Source organism: Salmo salar, chromosome 19 (genome assembly GCF_965601325.2).
Source record: "Salmo salar chromosome 19, fSalSal1, whole genome shotgun sequence".
In the NCBI taxonomy this organism is placed as follows: Eukaryota; Metazoa; Chordata; class Actinopteri; order Salmoniformes; family Salmonidae; genus Salmo; species Salmo salar.
Window position 1 is genome coordinate 16,803,865 of NC_138309.1, and position 24,455 is coordinate 16,828,319.

At 43.4% G+C, this 24,455-nt stretch overlaps 2 protein-coding genes across 3 annotated transcripts in view; one reads left to right on the top strand and one right to left on the bottom strand.

Annotated features, from left to right (window-relative positions):
- wdr37 (WD repeat domain 37) overlaps positions 1 to 5,711 on the top strand; it is a 28,472-nt gene extending 22,761 nt beyond the window's left edge. For both annotated transcript variants that reach the window (XM_014157446.3, XM_014157448.3), the window contains 3 exons: positions 1,080 to 1,214; positions 1,483 to 1,597; positions 2,080 to 5,711. In XM_014157446.3, coding sequence (XP_014012921.1) covers positions 1,080 to 1,214; positions 1,483 to 1,597; positions 2,080 to 2,211 — 382 coding nt within the window. In that variant the 3' untranslated portion in view covers positions 2,212 to 5,711. The remainder of the gene's footprint in view (positions 1 to 1,079; positions 1,215 to 1,482; positions 1,598 to 2,079) is intronic.
- A 4,133-nt stretch (positions 5,712 to 9,844) lies between these two features.
- Positions 9,845 to 24,455, bottom strand: part of adarb2 (adenosine deaminase RNA specific B2 (inactive)) — a 201,809-nt gene continuing 187,198 nt past the window's right edge. Inside the window, exons 8-10 of the mRNA XM_014157458.3 lie at positions 19,310 to 19,491; positions 12,796 to 12,980; positions 9,845 to 11,806 (exon numbers count right to left, since the gene is read on the bottom strand). Coding sequence (XP_014012933.3) covers positions 11,630 to 11,806; positions 12,796 to 12,980; positions 19,310 to 19,491 — 544 coding nt within the window. The 3' untranslated portion in view covers positions 9,845 to 11,629. The remainder of the gene's footprint in view (positions 11,807 to 12,795; positions 12,981 to 19,309; positions 19,492 to 24,455) is intronic.

A 24,455-nucleotide genomic window follows, 5' to 3' on the forward strand; every position in this document is an offset into this window, starting at 1 on the left:
TAGGCCTGGCTCGCAGTCAGTGTTCCAATACATCCCAAGGGTGTTCGATGGGGTTGAGGTAAGGGTTCTGTGCAGGCCAGTCAAGTTCTTCCACACTGATCTCAACAAACCATTTCTGTATGGACCTTGCTTTGTGCGCTTGGGCATTGCCATGCTAAAACAGGAAAGGGCCTTCCCCAAACTGTTGCGACAAAGTTGGAAGCACAGAATCGTCTAGAATGTCATTGTATGTTGTAGCATTCAGATTTCCCTTCACTGGAACTAAGGGGCCTAGCCTGAACCATGAAAAACAGCCCCAGACCATTATTCCTCCTCTGTCAAACTTTACAGTTTGTACAATGCATTCGGGCAGGTCGCGTTCTCCTGTTATCCGCCAAACCCAGATTCGTCCGTCAGACTGCCAGATGGTGAAGCGTGATTCATCACTCCAGAGAACGTGTTTCCAATGCTGCAGAGTCCAATGGCGGTGAGCTTTACACCACTCCAGCCAACGCTTGGCATTGTGCATGGTGATCTTAGGCTTGTGTGCGGCTGCTCGGCCATGGAAACCCATTTCATGAAGCTCCCGATGGACAGTTATTGTGCTGACGTAGCTTCCAGAGGCACTTTGGAACTCCGTACTGAGTGTTGCAACCAAGCACAGATGATTTTTACGCGCTTCAGCACTCGGAGGGCCCGTTCTGTGAGCTTGTGTGGCCTACCACTTCGCGGCTGAGCCGTTGTTGCTCCTAGGCGTTTCCACTTCACAATAACAGCACTTATAATTGACCAGGGCAGCTCTAGCAGGGCAGATATTTGACGAAGTGACTTGTTGGAAAGGGAGCATCCTATTAGAGTGCCACATTGAAAGTCACTGAGCTCTTCAGTAAGGCCATTCTATTGCCAATGTTTGTCTATGGAGATTGCATGGCTGTTTGCTCGATTTTATACACCTGTCAGCAACCGGTGTGGCTAAAATAGCCGAATCCAGTCATTTTGAAGGGGTGTCCACATACTTTTGTCCACGTAGTATAGATTTGATGGCTTTGAGAGAAATTTTAACAATGATCATTCTGTTTTGTTTTTTTGTCTCTCTCCAGCACGGTGACGTCAGCTGTGTTCACAGTGGGGGACAACGTGGTGTCGGGGAGTGATGATCGCACCGTCAAGGTGTGGGACTTGAAGAACATGAGGTCACCCATAGCAACCATCCGCACAGACTCTGCTGTTAACAGGTAGGAGAGGCATTTCATTGTATGTGAAGAGCTGAAAAAAGACCAAGAGATCATACAATTCAGAACATTTTATGGTCATGTTTTCCAAAGTGTTTATGTTTTAGTTTGAACTCAAGCACAGTTCAGATTGATAGTTTAGGTGTAGTGGTTGAGTGACAGCTCCACCTGTACGTACAGTTATTATTAGCGTTGTCAAGAACACATCAAGTCAAGCCTTATTCCCTTCTCTTGTCTAACACGCCATACTCTCTGTCTGAACTCCTTCCAGGATAAGTGTCTCAGCCAACCAAAGAATCATCGCTCTCCCACACGACAATCGGCAAGTCAGGCTGTTTGACATGACTGGAGTAAGACTGGCACGACTACCACGCAGCAACAGACAGGTAGGTGCTGAGGGAAGAGAGCGGGAGGGAAGGAGAAAAGATTCTCCATCTATCCTTCTGTCACGCAGACAGTCCCTTCCTGAGAGGGGGAGGGAGGGAGAAACAATGGGAGCGAGATGAGGAGGAAAGATTCTCCATCTCTTTCTGTCACACAGACAGCCCCTTCTGTAGAGCGGTAGAGAGTGGGAGGAGAGAGTGAGCGGAGGAAAGATTCTGCAATCCCATTTCCACACATAGTCACTTCCTGCAGGCTGAGTGCTGACACTGCCTCAGTGTCTATAGCCATTAACACTGCTGATGTGGAAATGTACTGCTGTGTACCAGGGAGGTCAAAGGGTTGTTGTTGGGGGTTTTAACTTGTGTGGGTTCTGTGTAGCTGTGTGATACTGTACACAACTCCATTGAAGTCTGTTTGAGCTTTGTTATCCATGTTGTGTGGTCTTTGAGGTTTTTCTGTGTTGGTATGTGCCTGTGTATTCCAGGGTCATCGACGCATGGTGTGCTGCTCGGTGTGGAACGAGGAGAATGCGTCATGTAACCTGTTCACCTGTGGCTTCGACCGGCAAGCCATCGGATGGAACATCAACATCCCAGCTCTGCTGCAGGAGAAGTGATGCAGGACAAGTGACACACACACACTGCACATACACACACATACCACTGTATTTGATCTCCATCCACTTTGCATGGACTGAGTGTTTTTGTGTGTTTTAATGGAGAGGACAAAGTCATATTTTAAACCCATCTATATACGTACAAATATATTTGGTTGACTCCAGAAAACACTACTTCTGTGGTCTTGTTTACTGCTGATGAACATGAATGGATGAATAGCAAGCCCTAGTTGATCTTGCATGCACTCAAACTCCCGTCAATGTATTTGTAAAACTGTCTGAAGAACGATAGGAGAGGCAACACATTTGTACCTCGCGTATCATATGGTGGCCTGGTCTAACCCAGATGGATGATCTTTACACTGAGTGGGTCATCTTGGCTGTTTTCACCCTCTTTGGCCTGCATGATCAAGGGCTAGGAGTTTACTGTATCATCTGGAGACCTACTACACCTTTGACCTACTGAGTTGTTTTGAGTCAGTCACATTTTACACTGTCCATTGTACAGATTTCTTTTTAAAAACACATATAAGCAATTTTTTTGCCATGCTGTTAGGATATATCTGCCTTGTTCTTTCTATACGGTGTAGTACTCAATATGACTATGTGGGTGTACTGTAGATTTGACAATAGGGAACCTGCAACAATGTTTTTTTGCAAGAAAATGCATTCATGCATGCAGCAATGGGGCTTGTTCAATATCATATTTAACATTTCCTCCATGGGTCACAATGTGCTCATATGGTTACTGGTCACCTGCTTAGATAAATATGCTTGACTGACGTTAATGTTTGCTGTACATAGATCTCAATGAAAATGATAGATGATCAGCTTGAAGTGTGTAGTCCCCCTGGCCAGTACACTGTTTACTGTATTGCATAGGCTAATCTAATGTTGAATATGTGATCACAACATCCTCCAATAGCAAAGCCACAAAAGAGCGCAATAAAATGATTTGGTTAATTATCACCATGGTTACACAGGAAATTGGCTGAGGCGCGTTAGGAGGAAGTATAGTTCGGATGATTAGGGCCAGGAGTTTTTCTGACTCATGTTACCTGACCACGAAGAAATCCAACCGTAGTTATAGGATTCACAGCGCCTTCAGAAAGTATTCACACCCCTTGACTTTTTCCACATTTTGTTGTTAAAGTGGGATAAAAATTGATTTAATTGTCATTTTTTGGCAACGATCTACACAAAATACTCTGTCGAAGTGGAATAAAATACTTTTTTTTTTATCTTTGGAAAATAAACAAATATATCTTGATTTGATAACTATTCAACCCCCCGAGTCAATACATGTTAGAATAATTTTTGCCAGTGATTTACAACTGTGAATATTTCTGGGTATGTTTCTTAAGAGCTTTGCACACCTGGATTGTACAATATTTGCCCATTATTCTTAAAAACAAAAATTCAAGCTCTGTCAAGTTGGTTGTTGATCATTGCTAGACAACCATTTTCAAGTCTGGCCATAGATTTTTAAGCGGATTTCTGAGTCAAAACTGTAACTAGGCCAATCGAACATTCAACATCGTCTTGGTAAGCAACGCCAGTGTATATTTGGCCTTGTATTTTAGGTTATTGTCCTGCTGAAATGTTAATTTGTCTCACAGTGTCTGTTGGAAAGCAGACTGAACAAGGTTTTCCTCTAGCATTTTTCCTGTGCTTATCTCTATTCCGTTTCTTTTCCTTCTTAAAAACTCCCTAGTTCTTGTCGATGACAAGCATACCCATAACATGATGCGGCCACCACCGTGCTTGAAAATATGAAGAGTGATACTCCGCGATGTGTTGTTGGATTTGCCCCAAACAATAACGCTTTGTATTCAGGACAAAAAGTTCATTTCTTTGCCACATTTTTTGCAGTTTTACTTTACTGCCTTTTTACAAACAGGATGCATGTTTGGGAATATTTTTGTTCTGTACAGTTCTTTTCACCCTGTTATTTAGGTTAGTATTGTGGAGTAACTACAATGTTGTTGATCTATCCTCAGTTATCTCCTATCATAGCCATTAAACTCGAACTGTTTTAAAATCACCATTGGCCTTCCTCTCCGGCAACTGAGTTAGGAAGGAGGCCTCTTAACTTTTTAGTGACTGGGTTTATTGATAAACCATCCAAAGTGTAATTAATAACTGCATTATGCTCAAAGGGATATTCAATGTCTGGCTATTTTATTTTTGATCTACCAACAGGTGCCCTTTGCGAACCCTTGGAAAACCTCCCTGGTCTTTGTGGTTGAATCTGTGCCATAACAAAAGGGTTGAATACTTATTGACTCAAGACATTTCAGCTTTTCATTTTTAATTTGTTAACATTTCAAAAATAAATTCCACTTTGACATTATGGGGTATTGTTTGTAGATCAGTGACACAAAATCTCAATTTAACCAATTTTAAATTTGGGCTGTAACACAACAAAATGTGGAAAAAGTCAAGGGTTGTGAATACTTTCGGAAGGCACTGTAGCTAGTTGCTGCTGTAGTTTTCCCTGGTCAGAAAAGTAGTGTCATGACAATGAGCGTTAACACTTACAGTACAACCCATCCTGAGTGAGAAGCATTCCTATCAAGTGCTCTTTGTATCGACATAACGTATAACCCACCCACGCTGTTGTGAATCTGATCGTTCTTCAATAGGGTTGGTTTCGATGTTCTGCATGTGCTGTACAATAGTTAATGAACTCTGCTCATGGTTGTATGAGATGAAATGTCACCAAGTGGCTTTGTTGCTGTGTTGTGTGTCTGTCACTTTCTATTGTACCTCATCTGTTTGTCTGTGTGCTGCGCATCAACATCGCAGTTATACTGCTGTGATGTTTTCACAATAGATAATATAAAGAGAACTGCCTTTACAATAAGTTATAATTTACACATTCAAGATAAATTCAGTATGGAAAAAAAATGTTTAACATATAAGAATGGTGTTAAAATGTAGTTACACATTTGCATTATTCTTGTTACCAGCATCTGTCAGAATATCAAATTACATCTGCTAATAAAATAACTTGGGGTTGTGTCCCCAATTCCCCTATTCCCTTCATGGTGAGCTACAGTACTTTTGATCAGAGCCCTAGTGCACTAATATAGGGTATCGGGTGCCATTTGGGATGTACACGTTCTGTTTTTAGCATATAGCTCAGATTTCTTCACCGTTGTACTTTTTATTTTATTCAGGCAGTTTGTACGTCACTTTCACTGTATCAGAATCATCTTTAATCTTCAAAGAGGTATGGCTGGACAGAGAACCCTCATGTATGAATTATAACGAAGGGGGAAAAGGAATGTGATTTTTTTTATATTTTAAACTGTTATATGAGATTGGAAAAGGTACCGGTAGATAGGCAAGGCACAGCGGCTTCATTGTAAGAACATATATTCACCCTAAACCTCATTCTTTTAATATACTTTTTGCACACTGTATTATCATTTTTGGGATAGATGTATTCTGCACAGATGCTTGTCAAAATCCAATTAAAAGTATGATTCCTTTTCCATTTGTTGAAATGTTTTTTTTTTTCATTATGAATCTAACTGAACGGTTTAATAATTATTTATTTGACATCATAAATTGAATGCTAAATTAATTTGAAAGTTCATTGAATTAATTTAAATGATACATCTCGGATAATAATAACAGAATGAGTGAACATGTTCAGTGCCCTTGTTATAACAATACTAACTGATATTGTGCTCAAGATCACAATCTGTTTAAAAATACAGAAGTAGTTTTCCTTCCTCCATATCACAGTTATTAATTGAGTGATATTAGGTTGTCAACTTGATTTGTTACCTTTCTGAAGCAGAAAATGAGGCAGCAAGAATATAGGAATCTTACAGAATGTTCGCCTTTGTGTGTTTTACAGATCAATGTGTGCACATGTCAAGCAAGCCTGTAAAAAAAACATATAGACTAGGTCAACCACTGTTTTCTGATCTGGTTAACGATTGGTTTAAAAGAAGAGAATACAATCAATGTTTTACTGAGACTGGAAGGAAATCTCATCCAAGTAAAGTAAATTGAAATTGAGACAGTAATAAGATCAGTCTTGAAGTAAAGTCAATACAAATTGACCGTAATAATGCTTGGTCTACATCCCAAATGGCACCATATTCCCTGCATAGTGCATAGGGCTCTGGTCTAAAGTAGTGCACTATGTAGGTCCTTCCCAATAGGAGGCACCCTTGGTGGCAGCCTCCAAGTAAATACAATTGGACAGTAATAAATCTTGGTGGCGGCCAGGTAAGTAGATTTCACAGCCCCTGGCTGCCTCCCAAATGGTACCCTATTCCCTTTATGTGGCATTGAGGAGGACATGAGCCAAGTCTAATAAACAAGCAGGTGTGGAGGAGATGATGCATGATGGTCTGGAGATCAATACGGAGGAGAGACTGGCTGTCTGTAAACACCAGCAAGCTCTCTCCCTCTTTCTATCAATCTCTCTCGCTCTCTTGCTTTCTTGTCTCCGTCTGTCTGTCTCTCCCTTCCTCTCTGTAAAGCCCCTCTGACTGGAGGTAGTAAGCAGTCTGTGATGGAAAGGTCAGGGGTTAGTCACATAGATAAGGGTCACTTGTCATCCCTCAGTGGGAATAATGTGTTTTATAACACATTTGGATTGGTTGACAGTTGACACGATCAAGGTTAGATTTCTGTTTAACTTTATCAGACAAGACCTAACGGCATTCTATTGATGTCTCTTTTCTTGTTAAATCCAGAATTGGATCACTTTCAGGCTATTCCAAATCTCCTCCAGTAATGTAGGATGTTAATGTGTAATTACAAAAAGCTGTATTTTTTTTTTTGTGTTTGAACAAGTTGGGAAAATCCCTGGTCTTGGTATTAAGCTCATACAGTACAGTAGATTTCATTCATTACTTCTGAACGGAGTGGTATCCCGAGAGTCCAGCCCTAGCTCCCGATCATGTATATTAGATTACAGTTAGAAGACCAAGTACAAGGGCCAGGCTGTGGAGTAAATAGTAAATTATGATGTTTGTTGTAGTGTGGACAGTCATGACACATACCTGCCCTGAGGGGAAAAGAGAGACCCACACAACTCTCCCTTCTCATAGCTCATTTGGTGGCTCCCCACCCAGTTTGACACCTGCCACTGAGACAGGATGATTACCATTTCCAATGTATTTCCTTGGGGAAGGGAAGAGTCTCTAATATTTGTGTGTGGAGGTGATGCATCTGTGGAGACAGACAGTCATGAAAACAGTGTTTATTTCAATTCATAGTGGAAAGGGCCACATACTGTAGGCTTTTGGCTATCACTTAAAGAACATTCTATTTGTGTTTTAGGTTGATAAGTCGTGGTGCACACATTACACGGTTTTCTCTTCCCACAGACCAAGCTAATGAGTATCCTAGAGACGAAATATTGCACAGTAACCTATATCATCACAAATAACCAAGACAGAGATAAAATGACCAGATTTTCAGATTTTATTCACATGTACAAACATTCACTTTTAAGGTATTACTGAAGTGCAATTTACAACCTTAGCAGCATGTATTCATATAACTTCAATTTACATCTGAATTAGACATATCTTCATTATCGTCTTCCCATATTGTATTTTTTTATTGTTTAAAATTTGTACAAATATACACTCATTTAATACATTACCATTCAGTCATGCCATACTGTTAATATCTCTCAAAATAATCAACGGGTTTTTAACGAAGAATCATTTTGTTATATTTGCCAGAAACCACAAAACTACACTACATGACCAAAAGTATGTGGACACCTGCTGGTCGAACATCTCATTCCAAAATCATGGGCATTAATATGGAGTTGGTCCCCCCTTTGCTGCTATAGCAGCCTCCACTCTTCTGGGAAGGCTTTCAACTAGATGTTGGAACATTGCTGCGGGGACTTGCTTCCATTCAACCAATTGGACAATTAGGCCTGGCTCGCAGTCGGCATTTCAATTCCTCCCATTCATCCAAAAGGTGTTCAATGGGGTTAAGGTCAGTGCTCTGTGCAGGCCAGTCAAGTTCTTCCACACCAAATTCGACAAACCATTTCTGTATGGACCTCACTTTGTGCACGGGGGCATTGTCATGCTGAAACAGGAAAGGGCCTTCCCCAAACTGTTGCCCCGAAGTTGGAAGCACAGAATCGTTTAGAATATCGTTGTATGCTGTAGCGTTAAGATTTCCCTTCACTGGAACTAAGGGGCCTAGCCTGAACCATTATTCCTCCTCCACCAAACTTTACAGTTGGCACTATGCATTCGGGCAGGTCGCGTTCTCCTGGCATCTGCCAAACCCAGATTCGTCTGTTGGACTGCCAGATGGTGAAGCGGGATTCATCACTCCAGAGAACGTGTTTCCACTGATCCAGAGTACGATGGTGGCGAGCTTTACACCACTCCAGCTGACGCTTGACATTGCGCATGGTGATCTTTAGCTTGTGTGCAGCTGCTCGGCCATGGAAACCCATTTCATGCAGCTCCCGACGAACAGTTCTTGTGCTGACGTTGCTTCCCGAGGCAGTTTGGAACTCGGTAGTGAGTATTGCAACCGAGGACAGATGATTTTTACCACGATACACGCTTCAGCACTTGGCGGTTCCATTCTGTGAGCTTGTGTGGCCTACCACTTCACAGCTGAGCCGTTGTTGCTCCTAGATGTTTCCACTTCACAATAACAGCACTTACAGTTGACCGGGCAGCTCTAGCAGGGCAGACATTTGACGAACTGACTTGTTTGAAAGGTGGCATCCTATGATGGTGCCACGTTGGAAGTCACTGAGCTCTTTAGTAAGGCCATTCTACTGTCAATGTTTGTCTATGGAGATTGCATGGCTGTGTGCTCGATTTCATACACCTGTCGGCAATAGGTGTGGCTGAAATATCCAAATCCACTAATTTGAAGGGGTGTCCACATACCTTTGTATATATAGTGTATGTTTGACTAATTGAATGACTATGAAAAATAACTGGTAAAACATACCACAAGCTTCCAACAAAATGTGCCTCTACATTTAATAATAGAGCGAATTAGAAAATAAAAGAGAAATATGTACAAGATGAACTTTCAGAGGGAAAACTAGTTAGATTATTCTTGACAACACATGTATGAAGATGACAAAAGAGTTTGAATTTATTCATGGTTCATTATCACTCCACATAATGTCCTATGTGTACCAGGGTTAGGGTCAATTCCATTTCAATTCAGTCAAAGCATTTAAATGGAATTCACCCCAACCCTGATGTGCACTGTGCTTATGTATGTATGACATGCATCTAGTGATCTGTGATTGGGGTCATACTAGCCTTGACAAACACACAGGGTGGGTTCTCTTTATAAAAGAGAATAACCTTCACTGGATCTCTACTCAACTAACGGGGACAGGGAGGATTTTATAAAAACTTAAATACCTACTCCTGCTATTTTGGAACTTCCAATTGAAAAAACGATATCCCACTTTGATGATAATGATGATCCACGTTCTTGTCCAGTGGAACAGTATATCAGAGAAATGATTGTGACAGTATTTCCTACAGTCTACCTGCCCAGTGGACCGTACACATGACCAAAATGGGATCTGAGGCAGAGGAGAGTGATGGACAAGTAAAAACACTGACACATAAGAACTATGACCACTAGGTGACACTGTTACTGTGTTTAATATAATAGCCTGGACTGTTCTCTTCGTGAACTCCAAGGAAAGTGTCAGAGTAAGGTGGAAGGATTTAAACAACATGACGATAATGTATGCATATAACGTTATCGTATTCCTACATTCGAACATCACACACGTAAAAAACAACACATTGACCTAATGATTTGAAATTATTTGACAATACTTGTAATACTAAAATAAAGCATATTTTCAAGATTAAATGGGGGGTGAAAATCGGACATTTGAAATGAACACAAACAAAGTAAGGAGGCCAACGTGGACAAACATGGCCAGGGTTGAGAAGTCAGTGTTTTACAGATGACATTTGATAGTGTGTTCTAGCATTCTGAACCTTCACAGACTGGCTTGGGGAGTAGTGAGGATGTGAAACAAAGAAGAGAACGGTTCCTCGCTACCACCCAGCACCTGGGCTATAGAGTAGGGCCAATAGAGAGTTAATGACTCCGCAACTAAACACCAAAATGCATTTTGTTAAGTAGGGTTCTATTTATTGTTTTTCTCCCATTGACGACTGAATGTCAGTCCATTCTGTGTCCTTCCCATCATTGCAGGTAATCGCTCGTCAACCAAACCACTGTAGCAGGTTGGTCACAACCCGGTCACAACCCTTTTACACCAGCTCAAAGTGAGCGCAGCTAACAAGTCAGGCTCACGACTGCTCTATTGTGCGTTAATCAACCCCCCTTTATAATCAACCTGTCAGTGGTAAAAAAATCTGAAAAAAACTGTGCCATTCCAATTACAGCGAGAGACCTGACTAAAAAGGTGAAATCAACTCAGAGCGTTAATGACAGGTATTAAAGAAGCTAAGATGGCTGTGGTGTTCTATCTGAAAGGGGAACCCCAGTGTGGGCTAATGGCAGCAGTTATGTTGCTATCACCTCCATTCTCCTCTATTCCCTTTGTGCCACTAAGAGCAGGTGGAATTAACCTGTCGTAGCCACGTCAGAACCTCTAGCTTCGTGACTTGTGTTAGAGTCAGAAGCGAGCGGAGAGAGGTGGAGAGGAGGCGAGAGAGAGGGGAGAAGAGGAGAGAATGAGATCGCTGAAGGAGAGGGGGTTGAAGATGGCAGAGAGGAACAGAGGGATAGAAAGGGGGTCGAAAGATGAAGTGATAGAGAAAAAGGAGGAGATGGACAGACAAAGAGATGCTGTGAAAAGGGAGAGAGATAGGTGAGATATATGTGAACGAGGCCTGTGGCAATCGGGCGTGTGTGTAACGGTGAGTTGTCTATCTGGTTCTCTGTGGTCCTTTTCTCTTTCTCCATCTCTCTGTCCATCACACGTCACAATGACAGGCTCTGTAATTGGCTGGCCCTGTCCCCCATCCCGCTGGAGCTCTGCAGGTGCACCGCCGCCCCCAAATGGCTGATGACAAGATAGCGGCTGCCTTTCACATTGACCAAGGTTACCCTGCCTTCTTTCCTGCCTTCTCCCCGGCTTTGACATGACAACCAGGGACCAGCGGGATAATGAAGGAGAGGTCCGATCAAACCCACTCTCTTTCATTCCCATTTTCATATATATATATTTTTTTGTGGAACTTGAACGACCGACATCAAAGGTGGCTTTTGCCGAGGAGGAGATGGAGGCTTGTAGAGCAAACCAAAGTCAGCGGACAACAATAAAGCCAACTGCCACATGCTCCTTCTACAGACACGCACGCAAACGGACGGATGAACACGGACACACACACCACAGGAAGCTGGTGTGCGTGTGCATAATAATGGCTAGAATGGAGTGAAATGTGTCTTAGTCCTGTAGCAAGAAGCTCTCCTGCTCTGGAGGTTTCTTCACCCAGGTTCCCAGGCCTGTCTCCTGTAGCGATCTGAGCCACTGCTGTTTGGCAGTCTGGTAAGAGCCGGCAGCCATCTTGGCCTCACAGTACATCAGTGGCTGGTCCAAGGGCCCGGAAGCATGGATACTCAACTGGAGAGAGAAGGAAGAAGGAGAAGGAGGGAGAGAAAAAAGGAGAGAGAAATAAAGATGGAGCGAGAAAGACAGAGGGAGAAAAAGACGGGGTAGAGGGTTAGGGTAAGAGAGATAGAGAGCAAAACAAAACTAATGAGCCGGCACAAACGGGGAACTTCAACAGCTGTGTAATCTCCCCATTTAAATTTCACAAGCAATTGAACATTCTCTGTGCTTTTGTGCATTTCCTTTGTTGCGCAGGCAGAAAGAGAAGAGGAGCAGCCGCTAGGCGAGGCGAGAGAGGGGACGTAGGCACAGTCAAGTCACAAAGTTTCTTTGGAGATTACTGTGTCTGCTGTTGCATGCCTTACTGCGCGCGGGGACCAATTTCCAAGGGCGGCGCTCCTCAAGTGCTTCTCCAAATAATTATGGTTATATAATCATTATAATTTAACTGCCACCATTTGGGTGTTGCAGGCATTTACATACATTTTCATAATGAAAATTAAACTGTGCTTTGTGTTTGTTCTAAAATAATAGGCTGCTATTGTGTGAAGGGGGGTAAGCTGCTGTAGAGTACTGTGGCAGCTGTTGCTGGACACACAGAGACGTCAAGTGGTTCCATGCTACTCACCGAAGCTTGGTTAGTCGCTATTAAAGGCATGGTATGACATTTTTTTTATGCCATGTACAGATATACTATCTTAATTTGACCAGCTTCTCACAGCAGAAAAATAATCCTGCAGCAACATGACATGTGAATTCTTATGTGGATTATAATTAATGGATTATAATACATTTTTGTGATTGTTACATTTTTCGTTAGGGAAAATCAAGGCTGACATTTTGAAGTGGAAATTACACCTTAGAAGCCTTTCAAACTTCAGAAACCTTTTTTAAACCTCGAACATTCTCTGCAACAACAGAGTGATCGAATTAAGATTGAACATCTGTATTCATTATGATACAGTTTATAGTGTGTGCGTGTTTCTGTCTGCACTACTCACCTTGCGGTACAGCCTTGCCCAGCGGGTGAACAGAGCGTGCTTGCAGAGCCTTGATGGCATCCCAGAGTCCCTCTTCCGTCCCGTAGCCGCGTTGACCACCTCCAGCTGACCGTCCCCACAAGTCCAGTTCACACTGACACACAGAGACTTCCCCGGCTGACGACACTCACCGCTGACACTCAGACCTGCAGGGAAGCATAGGAAAAAAGGTCATTTTTCTTTTTAGAATGTGTGTGATTGCTTAAGCCTTTAGTCATATTAGACACAGGGTAATCCCGGTTAACCCAGAACTAAAGACTTGCGTAATTGGTTAGATGCTCGATTAAAGGTAGACTCAGCGAAATGATGTTGCCACGAGTAGCACCGCAGATATTGAGATGAGCGAGATCCAACACTTCGCTCACACAGTCACAAACAGTATCGGCGCATGTGCACGGTATTGCTTCACGCTGTTACAGCGTGTAGCCACAGGACCAAAACAGCAGAGAAGTTGAGCCCCGTGCTTCAACACTGTTGTTGCGGAAATTGACCCGCTATGCTGTTTACTTTCTGCATCTACGTCATATCGCTGAGTCTACCTTTAAGTTCTGGATCCATACATGTTGAGAAGAGATAAAACGAGGATCGGAACTGGAATGCAGAGCTCCACCGTCTCTCTTTGCAAGTTACGGGCAAGTCTATGGGCCAAAAGTACCCTCCCCTTCCGAAATTCCAAAGACGCTAAGACCTGAGAAATTGTGATTTGTCCGAATAACCAGTGACGGAAAACCCAAGCACCGTAACTAATGCTGCTGGTTATCTCATGCACCCCGTTGTATCATGACAGATCTACGGTAGCGTTTATGTAGTCTGTCCACGAGAGATTAGACACATGGGGACAGGGGACCATCTTGTTAAATAGAGGCCAAGGGACATATTTGCTACACATTTGCACTAATGCAACATCTGAAGGATAAAAAACTGCTGAAACATGAAATTACTGTATGTTTGTTTCACCTGAACCTGAACTTTATACTTCGATTTGCTTTTCATTTTCACTTTTTTTTTGTGGTTAACTCCCTCTAGCAGAGAACAGATGCAACGTTTGCAGTGATGCAAAAGCTTAGTCAACCTGGTTCTCTATCTCCAAGCTGTTTATACACCAGCCTCTCTCCTCAGAGAGCAGTTACTGGGGCGAGAGGGAGAGGAAGAGAGAGCAAGAGACAGAGAGAGAGAGACACTAGGGTGAGAGAGAGAGGGAGAAAGGGATAGGAAACAGGGGGGAGAAAGAAAGAGAGAAAAGACAGAGAGTGAAAGAAAATTTAAGACCGAGGGTCTATCAAGCATGCGAGTGTGCATTTCATTAAAGGGAAACGTGTTGACGTGGATAATGTAACGTGAATGTTTGAAGCTTCACTATCTCTGTGGTAAACACTGTGCCTGAGATACTGAGGTCCCTCACTGGACTCCTCAATCAGACACAGCCTCTCACATCCAATTAGCTAGCCTAGCGCTCCGATAGCACTCTGCAGGAAAAGCAGTGGAGGGTAGGAGGAGAGGTGGAGGATAGGTGGTGAGGAGGAAGATGGGATGAGGAAGAGATGAGTTGAAGAGGAGGATATTGAGAAAGGAGGATGGTGAGGAGAGAAGAAGGGCAGGGAGGAGGAGGAGGAAGAGGAGGAGGATGGGAGGAGGAGAGGAGACTCAGCCACTAGACTTCATGTACAATGAATTAGCACCCAGCGTTACAGAACAAGAGAAGTGACAACCAGTCCCCCCCTACGGACACAGGGAATTAGCACCCCTGCTGAGTGCAGCTAAAAAAGATTTATGCACTCTAGCAGCATTGTCAAGACATCAACACTGATTATAATGTAGTTATGCACTGGTGGAAACAAAGTAGAAAATACAAGTAGGAATGTTTACCTTGACACAGGGTAACTAAGAACTCATGCAAAGTATGATGCATCCATAATATGCCTCCATTTGAATACAATGTTTAAGTCTGGACAAGTGTCCATATTAATGATATGATCGAATCGCTCATAATTAATAACGCTATTACTATTGCAGTAGTTAGTAGATGGATCAGTTTTGATAAAGATACCTTAAGAAAAAAGACTTGGTCATATAATTGTATGGAAACAAAGCCATGCATTCTGAGATATAACACAAAATAAATTAAACACATATTCTCAGTGATCATCTTTCTCTGTGGCAGACTCATTCCCCCATCCTCCCATCTTCACTCTTCCATTCACCAGTCTTTCATTCCTCTCTTCCTTCTTTTCTATAGCTTTTCAGAGCTGGAATGAATTGCCTGCCGACATAACAATCACCTAGTCTCTTATTATCATCCCTCCTTTCTCTTACAGAGACACACCTCTTTGAACAAAAGACTCCCCCCTCTCTTGCTCTCTCTCTCTCTCTTTCTCCCTCCTCTCCCTCTCTCTCTCTCCCTCTCCTGTCTCCCTCCTCTCCTCTCCCTCTCCTGTCTCCCTCCTCTCCTCTCCCTCTCCTGTCTCCCTCCTCTCCCTCTCCTGTCTCCCTCCTCTCCCTCTCCTGTCTCCCTCCTCTCCCTCTCCTGTCTCCCTCCTCTCCCTCTCCTGTCTCCCTCCTCTCCCTCTCTTTCTCCCTCTCCTGTCTCCCACCTCTCCCTCTCCTGTCTCCCTCCTCTCCCTCTCCTGTCTCCCTCCTCCCCCTCTCCTGTCTCCCTCCTCTCCCTCTCCTGTCTCCCTCTCTCTCTCTCTCCCTCTCCTGTCTCCCTCCTCTCTCTCTCCTGTCTCCCTCCTCCCCCTCTCCTGTCTCCCTCCTCTCCTCTCCCTCTCCTGTCTCCCTCCTCTCCCTCTCCTGTCTCCCTCCTCTCCCTCTCCTGTCTCCCTCCTCCCCCTCTCCTGTCTCCCTCCTCTCCCTCTCCTGTCTCCCTCTCTCTCTCTCTCCCTCCTCTCTCTCTCCTGTCTCCCTCCTCCCCCTCTCCTGTCTCCCCCTCTTTCTCCATCTCTCCCCCTCTCTCTCTATCATACTGCCTCTATTCATGCCTCATTTGATCCCTTCAATCGACTTGACTCTTGTGTCTCTGTAATAGCCAATTAGATTTTTCTGTGAAGTCTTGATCAGTTTCTCTATTCTAGTTAGTGCTCTGCAGGTAGCTCATGAAGTAGACCAATTCAAACCTGTGGTTATGTGATGTAGAATAATTATAATAGCTGGAAAATTGTAATATTCATTTCAAAAACCCACCACCACTACCGCTACAATTACTTCAAGAACCATTTCTGTGGACACTGCTTAGAGCCGTGCACGCACATGCAGCATTAACATTGAGTGGACAACTGAAAAGTCCAAAATGTGAGCAAGGCGAAATGCAGTACCGGCAACGCATGATACATGCAACTTAGAACCGTGAATGTGGAGGGGAAAACACTTTATTAGACCACGCCACATCCAAGAACAAATGTCAATTCAAAAGTCTTAAATGTGATTGAGGCAAAAGGCAGCACTGGCAACGCATGATAGCTACAATGTAAACGCTCTCTAATAGTAAAAGTAACTCCAGGCCGTGTCTCCAGTGTGGTGTCTCCCGGTTTGGTTAAATCCAGGTGACTTTTTGAAGGACAACCTCATTGATGTATTTAGCCCCCTCTGCTCTCTGCTGCAGGTGGAGTCATTTGGTTGGCAGTGATAAGAGCTCCTGGGGAAGTCAGTCAGAGCCAGAGCCTTTCATATGACAGGACTTAAAATAACCCAGCCATTTCCCTGAACAAGAGGCCCAGACACAATGGTGGAGGATCTCATCAGGGCAGGATGAATGAAAAGGTGGAGGGAGGGTGGAGGAGGAGGGAGTATGGGCCCTGGGTCCTGGGAGTGAATGGAATGAACCATCCATCCCTCCCCCCCCTCTCTCTCTCTCTCTCTCTCTCTCTCTCGCTCCCCCTCTCTCTCCCCCTCTCCATCCACCTCCTCTTTGCTCACTCCCTCCTCCACAATGAATGGTTGTCTGATAAGAGCTGTGATTACATTGATTTGGAGTAGGGCCATCTCTCCAATGACCCCCTCTCCTCTCCTCCTCCCCCAGCCCTCCCCCTGTCCTCTACTGGCTCCATGGTTCAGACAGCAAAGATACACACACACACACGCACGCACGCACACACACAAAGCCACGCCCCAGTAAATACATAGACATAGCATTCTCTGATGTCCGTCTGCGATTTCAGCCTTGCACTGAGTTTACAAAGTTTATTTTCCAGCGATTGGACATTAGCCATCAGGATGCTAGGAAGAGGAGGCCGTGTAGGCCCGTCTTTTCAGCCTAGCTTGGACTCCCCGTTTCCTTCCTCTTCTTAGTCGCCATAAATAGCCATAAAAAAAAGCTACGTTGAGCAGGAGCCGGCAAGACGCGCGCCCTCCTCAGCGCCGCCGTCTTAGACACACCAGCTGTCGGTGCCCATCAAAGCCTTCCTCCCAGACAAGATTAACACATTCTGTGCTTGCTTCGAGGCAGACAATACCGAGCCATCCAGGAAGACTCTCGCTGCTCCAGACGACCAGGTGCTTTCACTCTCAGAGGTAGACGTGAGGAAAACTCTCAAAAGAGTGAATACAAAGCCGCTGGCCCAGATGGCGTCCCTGGCTGCATCCTCAGCATGTGTGCTAACCAGCTGGCGGGCATCTTCTCGGACATCTTCAACTTGTCCCCGTCCCAGGCTGTAGTTCCCACCTACTTTAAGGAAACCAACACTGTCCCAGTGCCCAAGAAAAACAAAGTGACATTCCCAAATGACCTCGGTCATCATGAAGTGCTTCGAGAGGCTGGTCATTGCCCACATCAAGGCCAGCATGCCAGGCACACTGGATCCACTCCAATTTGCCTACCGCTCCAACTAGAGGTCTTCACGGGTCCAAAAAGTTGAAGTGGACCTGGGGCTTTCCCACTCGGGCCCGATCTGCATAAATACATTTTTTTAAATATAGAAACCCATTCCGAACGGACCAGAGGACAATTAGACCCATTCTGTATATAGACATGGTCGGATACAGACCAGGTCTGATACGAGTGAGGGAAGCAGCAGAAAAATTATATTTGATGGTAAGTAGCCTAGCTATGGCACCTATTAGTCTACTATAGCGCGAGTCAATTGGTTGGTTGCTGTCTCTCGTCTCTCCCTCCCTGCTCCCTGTGTCACTCGCTTACAGTACAGCCCCTCCCTCACACCTCTCTCCCTCCTCTCATGCTTTATCAGCACCAGTTAATAAAGTAGCTTAAAATATTATTACTTAGTATCTGTCTTGATTGCATCAAACCGGGAGAAGCTAGTTTAAATAGCTAACGTTAGCTAGCTAGGCTAATTGAGGCTGCAGTGCATGTGATTTCTCATCCTACAGTTAGAACAACAACTCCATTCAGAATATAAAGTAGCAGCCTACCTGTTGGCTCTTGGTCGTTGTAGCCTATCCTTCTCCTTCATTTTAATTCCATCTTCCACTGATTAGTTATCTCCTAACTTTTGCCACACACGGCGGCTCTATGACTGTAGCCTATTGCCGCTTTGATGACTTATGATTGGGTAACAACAAGCTACAAGCGCCACACTCCACTATCGTGAAAAGCAAGAGCAGCAGCATAAATGATAAAATGTCTCTCTCTCTCGACTGCAGCAGTTGCGTTCGGATCAGTCAGTTAAAATTGGCCCGTGACAGTCATAACAGATCCGACACAGACCGGTGACATTATTTAGAATTCTGTATCCGGACCCACTCTGGTTTATTCTACCGCCTTTTACTTTACGTTCATATTCTTATCTTTTCTTATTTCTTATTGTTGTTGTATTGTTGAGAAGGCACCTGCAAGTAAGCACTTCGTTGGACGATGTATACCATGCGCATCCTGTACATAGGACTAATAAAACTTGAAACACACTCAGAAGGATGTCTAGAACGACAGGCAGAATGCTTGTGGCAGATGTCTGTGGCCACGTCTGTTTTGTTTTGAGGTTCTGCTTGTCCAAGGTAAAGGTCACCATTCTGCCCTTTGTCAACAACGACGAAATGAAAGAGAAACATTTCTCAAAGAATTTATGTCAACCTTTGAGCAAAACATTCAGATTTCGAGCAGAAGGAGCAATTATCTTATGGAGACATACTATGTCCTTTACGTGGGGACTGTCTTCAGTACCTAACTTAATATTTCAGACAACTTCCAAGTGACTCTACAGTGTTCTTGGTTGTTCAATGATAAATTCATTATGACCATCATCAGTAAAGGTCCTTCTGTACAATAATCACTCCTGATGATGATGGAGCTGTAAAAATATTCATCCTTATGACACCTAATTACCCAGAGTTCTGTGGCACTGGGGATCTTTAGAGAGGGAAAATGCCCTTCAAGAGTAATGTGCATGACCTACCTCCCTAGCCGTGTGTGTATGGAGGGTGAACACACTGTTATCCAAAAACATATCCAAAGTTAAAACTATCATCGTGATACATTTTGTATAGCGTTGCATTGTCTCTGTCTGTCTGTCTCTGTGTCTCTTACCACTAAGAAGAGGCTGGTTGCGTCTGTAAGCGGCAGGCAGCGGTCCGAGGCACTCCAGTCTCTGACTCATCACCCTGTTGAAGTGACCCGGGTGTCTGAGGCTGCCCACCGTCAGACTGTGGAGGTACACCGGCTCCACAAAGTGACTCAACAATGCCCCCTGCAGTCCCAGGACATTCCATCTACAGGAAATGAGAGGGGGGAGATGAAAGAGAGAGAGAGCGAGGAGAGGAGAGAGAAAGAGTGGGGAGAGAGAAGAAAAGAGAGGAGGAAATAGAGGAAAGGTGAAGAGAAGAAGGAGAGAGGGGAGAAAAGAGAGGAGAGGGGAGAAAAGAGAGGAGAGTAGAGAGGGCAGACAGAAGGAGCGTCAGTGATGGACAGAGACAATCTGATCATTATCTGGCCAAAGGACGTGACAAGATAGGGAACAAATGGTGACACACACACACACTCAACAAAGGTCAGAGCATTATCACTCATTACAGCCGCCCAGATATTATCATTCATATATTCAACATTGACATCAGGGTTAATGCACTTCTAGCAGGTTTGTGCTTACAGGTCTGCTTTTCTTTCTCGAGGACCAGGGACAAGGGCAATCACCTCTGAGTTTGTTTAGGAAGATCCACGAGTGACACATAATCAATAAAGCTCTAATCCTGTCTGCATCTGTTACACAGAAGTGTGGTGGTGAGATAGTACTATACTGGTGGTGAGATAGTCGTATATTGGTGGTGAGATAAGCCTATACTGGTGGTGAGATAGTAAAATACTGGTAGTGAGATAGTATTATACTGGTGGTGAGATAGTACTATACTGGTGGTGAGATAGGCCTATACTGGTGGTGAGAAAGTACTATACTAGCGGTGAGATAGTAATATACTGGTGGTGAGATAGAAATATACTGGTTCTGAGATAGGCCTATACTGGTGGTGAGGTAGAACTATACTGGTGGTGAGATAGACCAATACTGGTGGCGAGATAGTAATATACTGGTGGTGAGACAGGCCTATACTGGTGGTGAGATAGTACTATACTGGTGGTGAGATATTGTAGTACTATACTGGTGGTGAGATGATAGTACTATACTGGTGGTGAGATGATAGTACTATACTGGTGGTGAGATAGTACTATACTGGTGGTGAGGGAGTACTATATTGGTGGTGAGATGATAGTACTATACTGGTGGTGAGATAGAAATATACTGGTGGTGAGATGATAGTACTATACTGGTGGTGAGATAGTACTATACTGGTGGTGAGGGAGTACTATATTGGTGGTGAGATGATAGTACTATACTGGTGGTGAGATAGTACTATACTGGTGGTGAGGGAGTACTATATTGGTGGTGAGATGATAGTACTATACTGGTGGTGAGATAGAAATATACTGGTGGTGAGATAGTACTATAGTGGTGGTGAGATAATGTAGTATTATACAAGTGGTGAGATAGACCTATACTGGTGGCGAGATAGTAATATACTGGTGGTGAGACAGGCCTATACTGGTGGTGAGATAGTACTATACTGGTGGTGAGATATTGTAGTACTATACTGGTGATGAGGGAGTACTATATTGGTGGTGAGATGATAGTACTATATTGGTGGTGAGAGTACTGTACTTGTGGTGAGATATTAATTTAATATACTGATGGTGAGATAGAAATATACTGGTGGTGAGATAGTACTATAGTGGTGGTGAGATAATGTAGTATTATACAAGTGGTGAGATAGTCCAATACTGGTGGTGAGATAGTTATATACTGGTGGTGAGATAGTTATATACTAGTGGTGAGATAGAAATATACTGGTGATAAGATACTGTAGTACTATACTGGTGGTGAGATAGTACTATACTGGTGGTGAGATAGTTATACACTGGTGGTGAGATAGTTATACACTGGTGGTGAGATAGTTATACACTGGTGGTGAGATAGTACTATAGTGGTGGTGAGATAATGTAGTATTATACAAGTGGTGAGATAGTACTATACTGGTGGTGAGATAGTAATATACTGGTGGTGAGATAGTTATATACTGGTGGTGAGATAGTTATATACTGGTGGTGAGATAGAAATATACTGGTGATAAGATACTGTAGTACTATACTGGTGGTGAGATAGTACTATACTGGTGGTGAGATAGTTATACACTGGTGGTGAGATAGTTATACACTGGTGGTGAGATAGTACTATAGTGGTGGTGAGATAATGTAGTATTATACAAGTGGTGAGATAGTACTATACTGGTGGTGAGATAGTAATATACTGGTGGTGAGATAGTACTATACTGTGGTGAGATAGTTATACACTGGTGGTGAGATATTGTAGTACTATACTGGTGGTGAGGGAGTACTATATTGGTGGTGAGATGATAGTACTATACTGGTGGTGAGATGATAGTACTATACTGGTGGTGAGAGTACTGTACTTGTGGTGAGATATTAATTTAATATACTGATGGTGAGATAGAAATATACTGGTGGTGAGATATTCCAATACTGGCGGTGAGATAGTAATATACTGGTGGTGAGATAGTTATATACTGGTGGTGAGATAGTTATATACTGGCGGTGAGATAGTAATATACTTGTGGTGAGATAGTAATATACTTGTGGTGAGATAGTTATACACTGGTGGTGAGATAGTGCTATAGTGGTGGTGAGATAATGTAGTATTATACAAGTGGTGAGATAGTAATATATTGGTGGTGAGATAGTTATACACTGGTGGTGAGATAGTTATACACTGGTGGTGAGATAGTTATACACTGGTGGTGAGATAGTACTATAGTGGTGGTGAGATAATGTAGTATTATACAAGTGGTGAGATAGTACTATACTGGTGGTGAGATAGTAATATACTGGTGGTGAGATGATACTATGCTGGCGGTGAGATGATACCATACTGGTGGTGAAGTACTGCAGTACTATACTGGTGGTGAGATACTGTAGTACTACACTGGTGGGGAGATACTACAGTACTATACTGGTGGTGAGATGATACTATACTGGTGGTGAGATAGTAATACTGATGGTGTGATAGTACTATACTGGTGGTGAGATGATACTATACTCGTGGTGAGATAATACTATACTGGTGGTGAGATAGTAATACTGATGGTGCAATAGTACTATACTGGTGGTGAGATACTGCAGTACTATACTGGTGGTGAGACGATTCTATACTGGTGGTGAGATGATACTATACTGGTGGTGAGATAGTAATACTGATGGTGCGATAGTACTATACTGGTGGTGAGATACTGCAGTACTATACTGGTGGTGAGATACTGTAGTACTATACTGGTGGTGAGATACTACAGTACTATACTGGTGGTGAGGTGATACTATACTGGTGGTGAGATAGTAATACTGATGGTGCGATAGTACTATACTGGTGGTGAGATTATATTATACTGGTGGTGAGATGATACTATACTGGTGGTGAGATGATACTATACTGGTGGTGAGATGATACTATACTGGTGGTGAGATAGTACTATACTGGTGGTGAGATAGTAATACTGATGGTGCGATAGTACTACACTGGTGGTGAGAAACTACAGTATGATACTGGTGGTGAGATGATACTATACTGGTGGTGAGATGATACTATACTGGTGGTGGGATGATACGATACTGGTGGTGAGATGATACTATACTGGTGGTGAGATAATACTATACTGGTGGTGAGATAGTAATACTGATGGTGCGATAGTACTATACTGGTGGTGAGAAACTACAGTACGATACTGGTGGTGAGATGATACTATGCTGGTGGTGAGATGATACTATACTGGTGGTGAGATACTGCAGTACTATACTGGTGGTGAGATGATACTATGCTGGTGGTGAGATGATACTATACTGGTGGTGAGATGATACTATACTGGTGGTGAGATGATACTATACTGGTGGTGAGATACTGCAGTACTATACTGGTGGTGAGATACTGCAGTACTATACTGGTGGTGAGATGATACTATACTGGTGGTGAGATAGTAATACTGATGGTGCGATAGTACTATACTGGTGGTGAGATGATACTATACTGGTGGTGAGATGAAACTATACTGGTGGTGAGATGATACGATACTGGTGGTGAGATGATACTATACTGGTGGTGAGATAATACTATACTGGTGGTGAGATAGTAATACTGATGGTGCGATAGTACTATACTGGTGGTGAGAAACTACAGTACGATACTGGTGGTGAGATGATACTATACTGGTGGTGAGATGATACTATACTGGTGGTGAGATACTGCAGTACTATACTGGTGGTGAGATGAAACTATACTGGTGGTGAGATGATACGATACTGGTGGTGAGATGATACTATACTGGTGGTGAGATAATACTATACTGGTGGTGAGTTGATACTATACTGGTGGTGAGATACTGCAGTACTATACTGGTGGTGAGATGGTACTATACTGGTGGTGAGTTGATACTATACTGGTGGTGAGATGATACTATACTGGTGGTGAGATGATACTATACTGGTGGTGAGATAATACTATACTGGTGGTGAGAAACTACAGTACGATACTGGTGGTGAGATGATACTATACTGGTGGTGAGATGATACTATACTGGTGGTGAGATACTGCAGTACTATACTGGTGGTGAGATGATACTGTACTGGTGGTGAGATGATACTATACTGGTGGTGAGTTGATACTATACTGGTGGTGAGTTGATACTGTACTGGTGGTGAGTTGATACTATACTGGTGGTGAGATGATACTATACTGGTGGTGAGATAATACTATACTGGTGGTGAGATAGTAATACTGATGGTGCGATAGTACTATGCTGGTGGTGAGAAACTACAGTACGATACTGGTGGTGAGATGATACTATACTGGTGGTGAGATGATACTATACTGGTGGTGAGATACTGCAGTACTATACTGGTGGTGAGATGAAACTATACTGGTGGTGAGATGATACGATACTGGTGGTGAGATGATACTATACTGGTGGTGAGATAATACTATACTGGTGGTGAGTTGATACTATACTGGTGGTGAGATACTGCAGTACTATACTGGTGGTGAGATGGTACTATACTGGTGGTGAGTTGATACTATACTGGTGGTGAGATGATACTATACTGGTGGTGAGATGATACTATACTG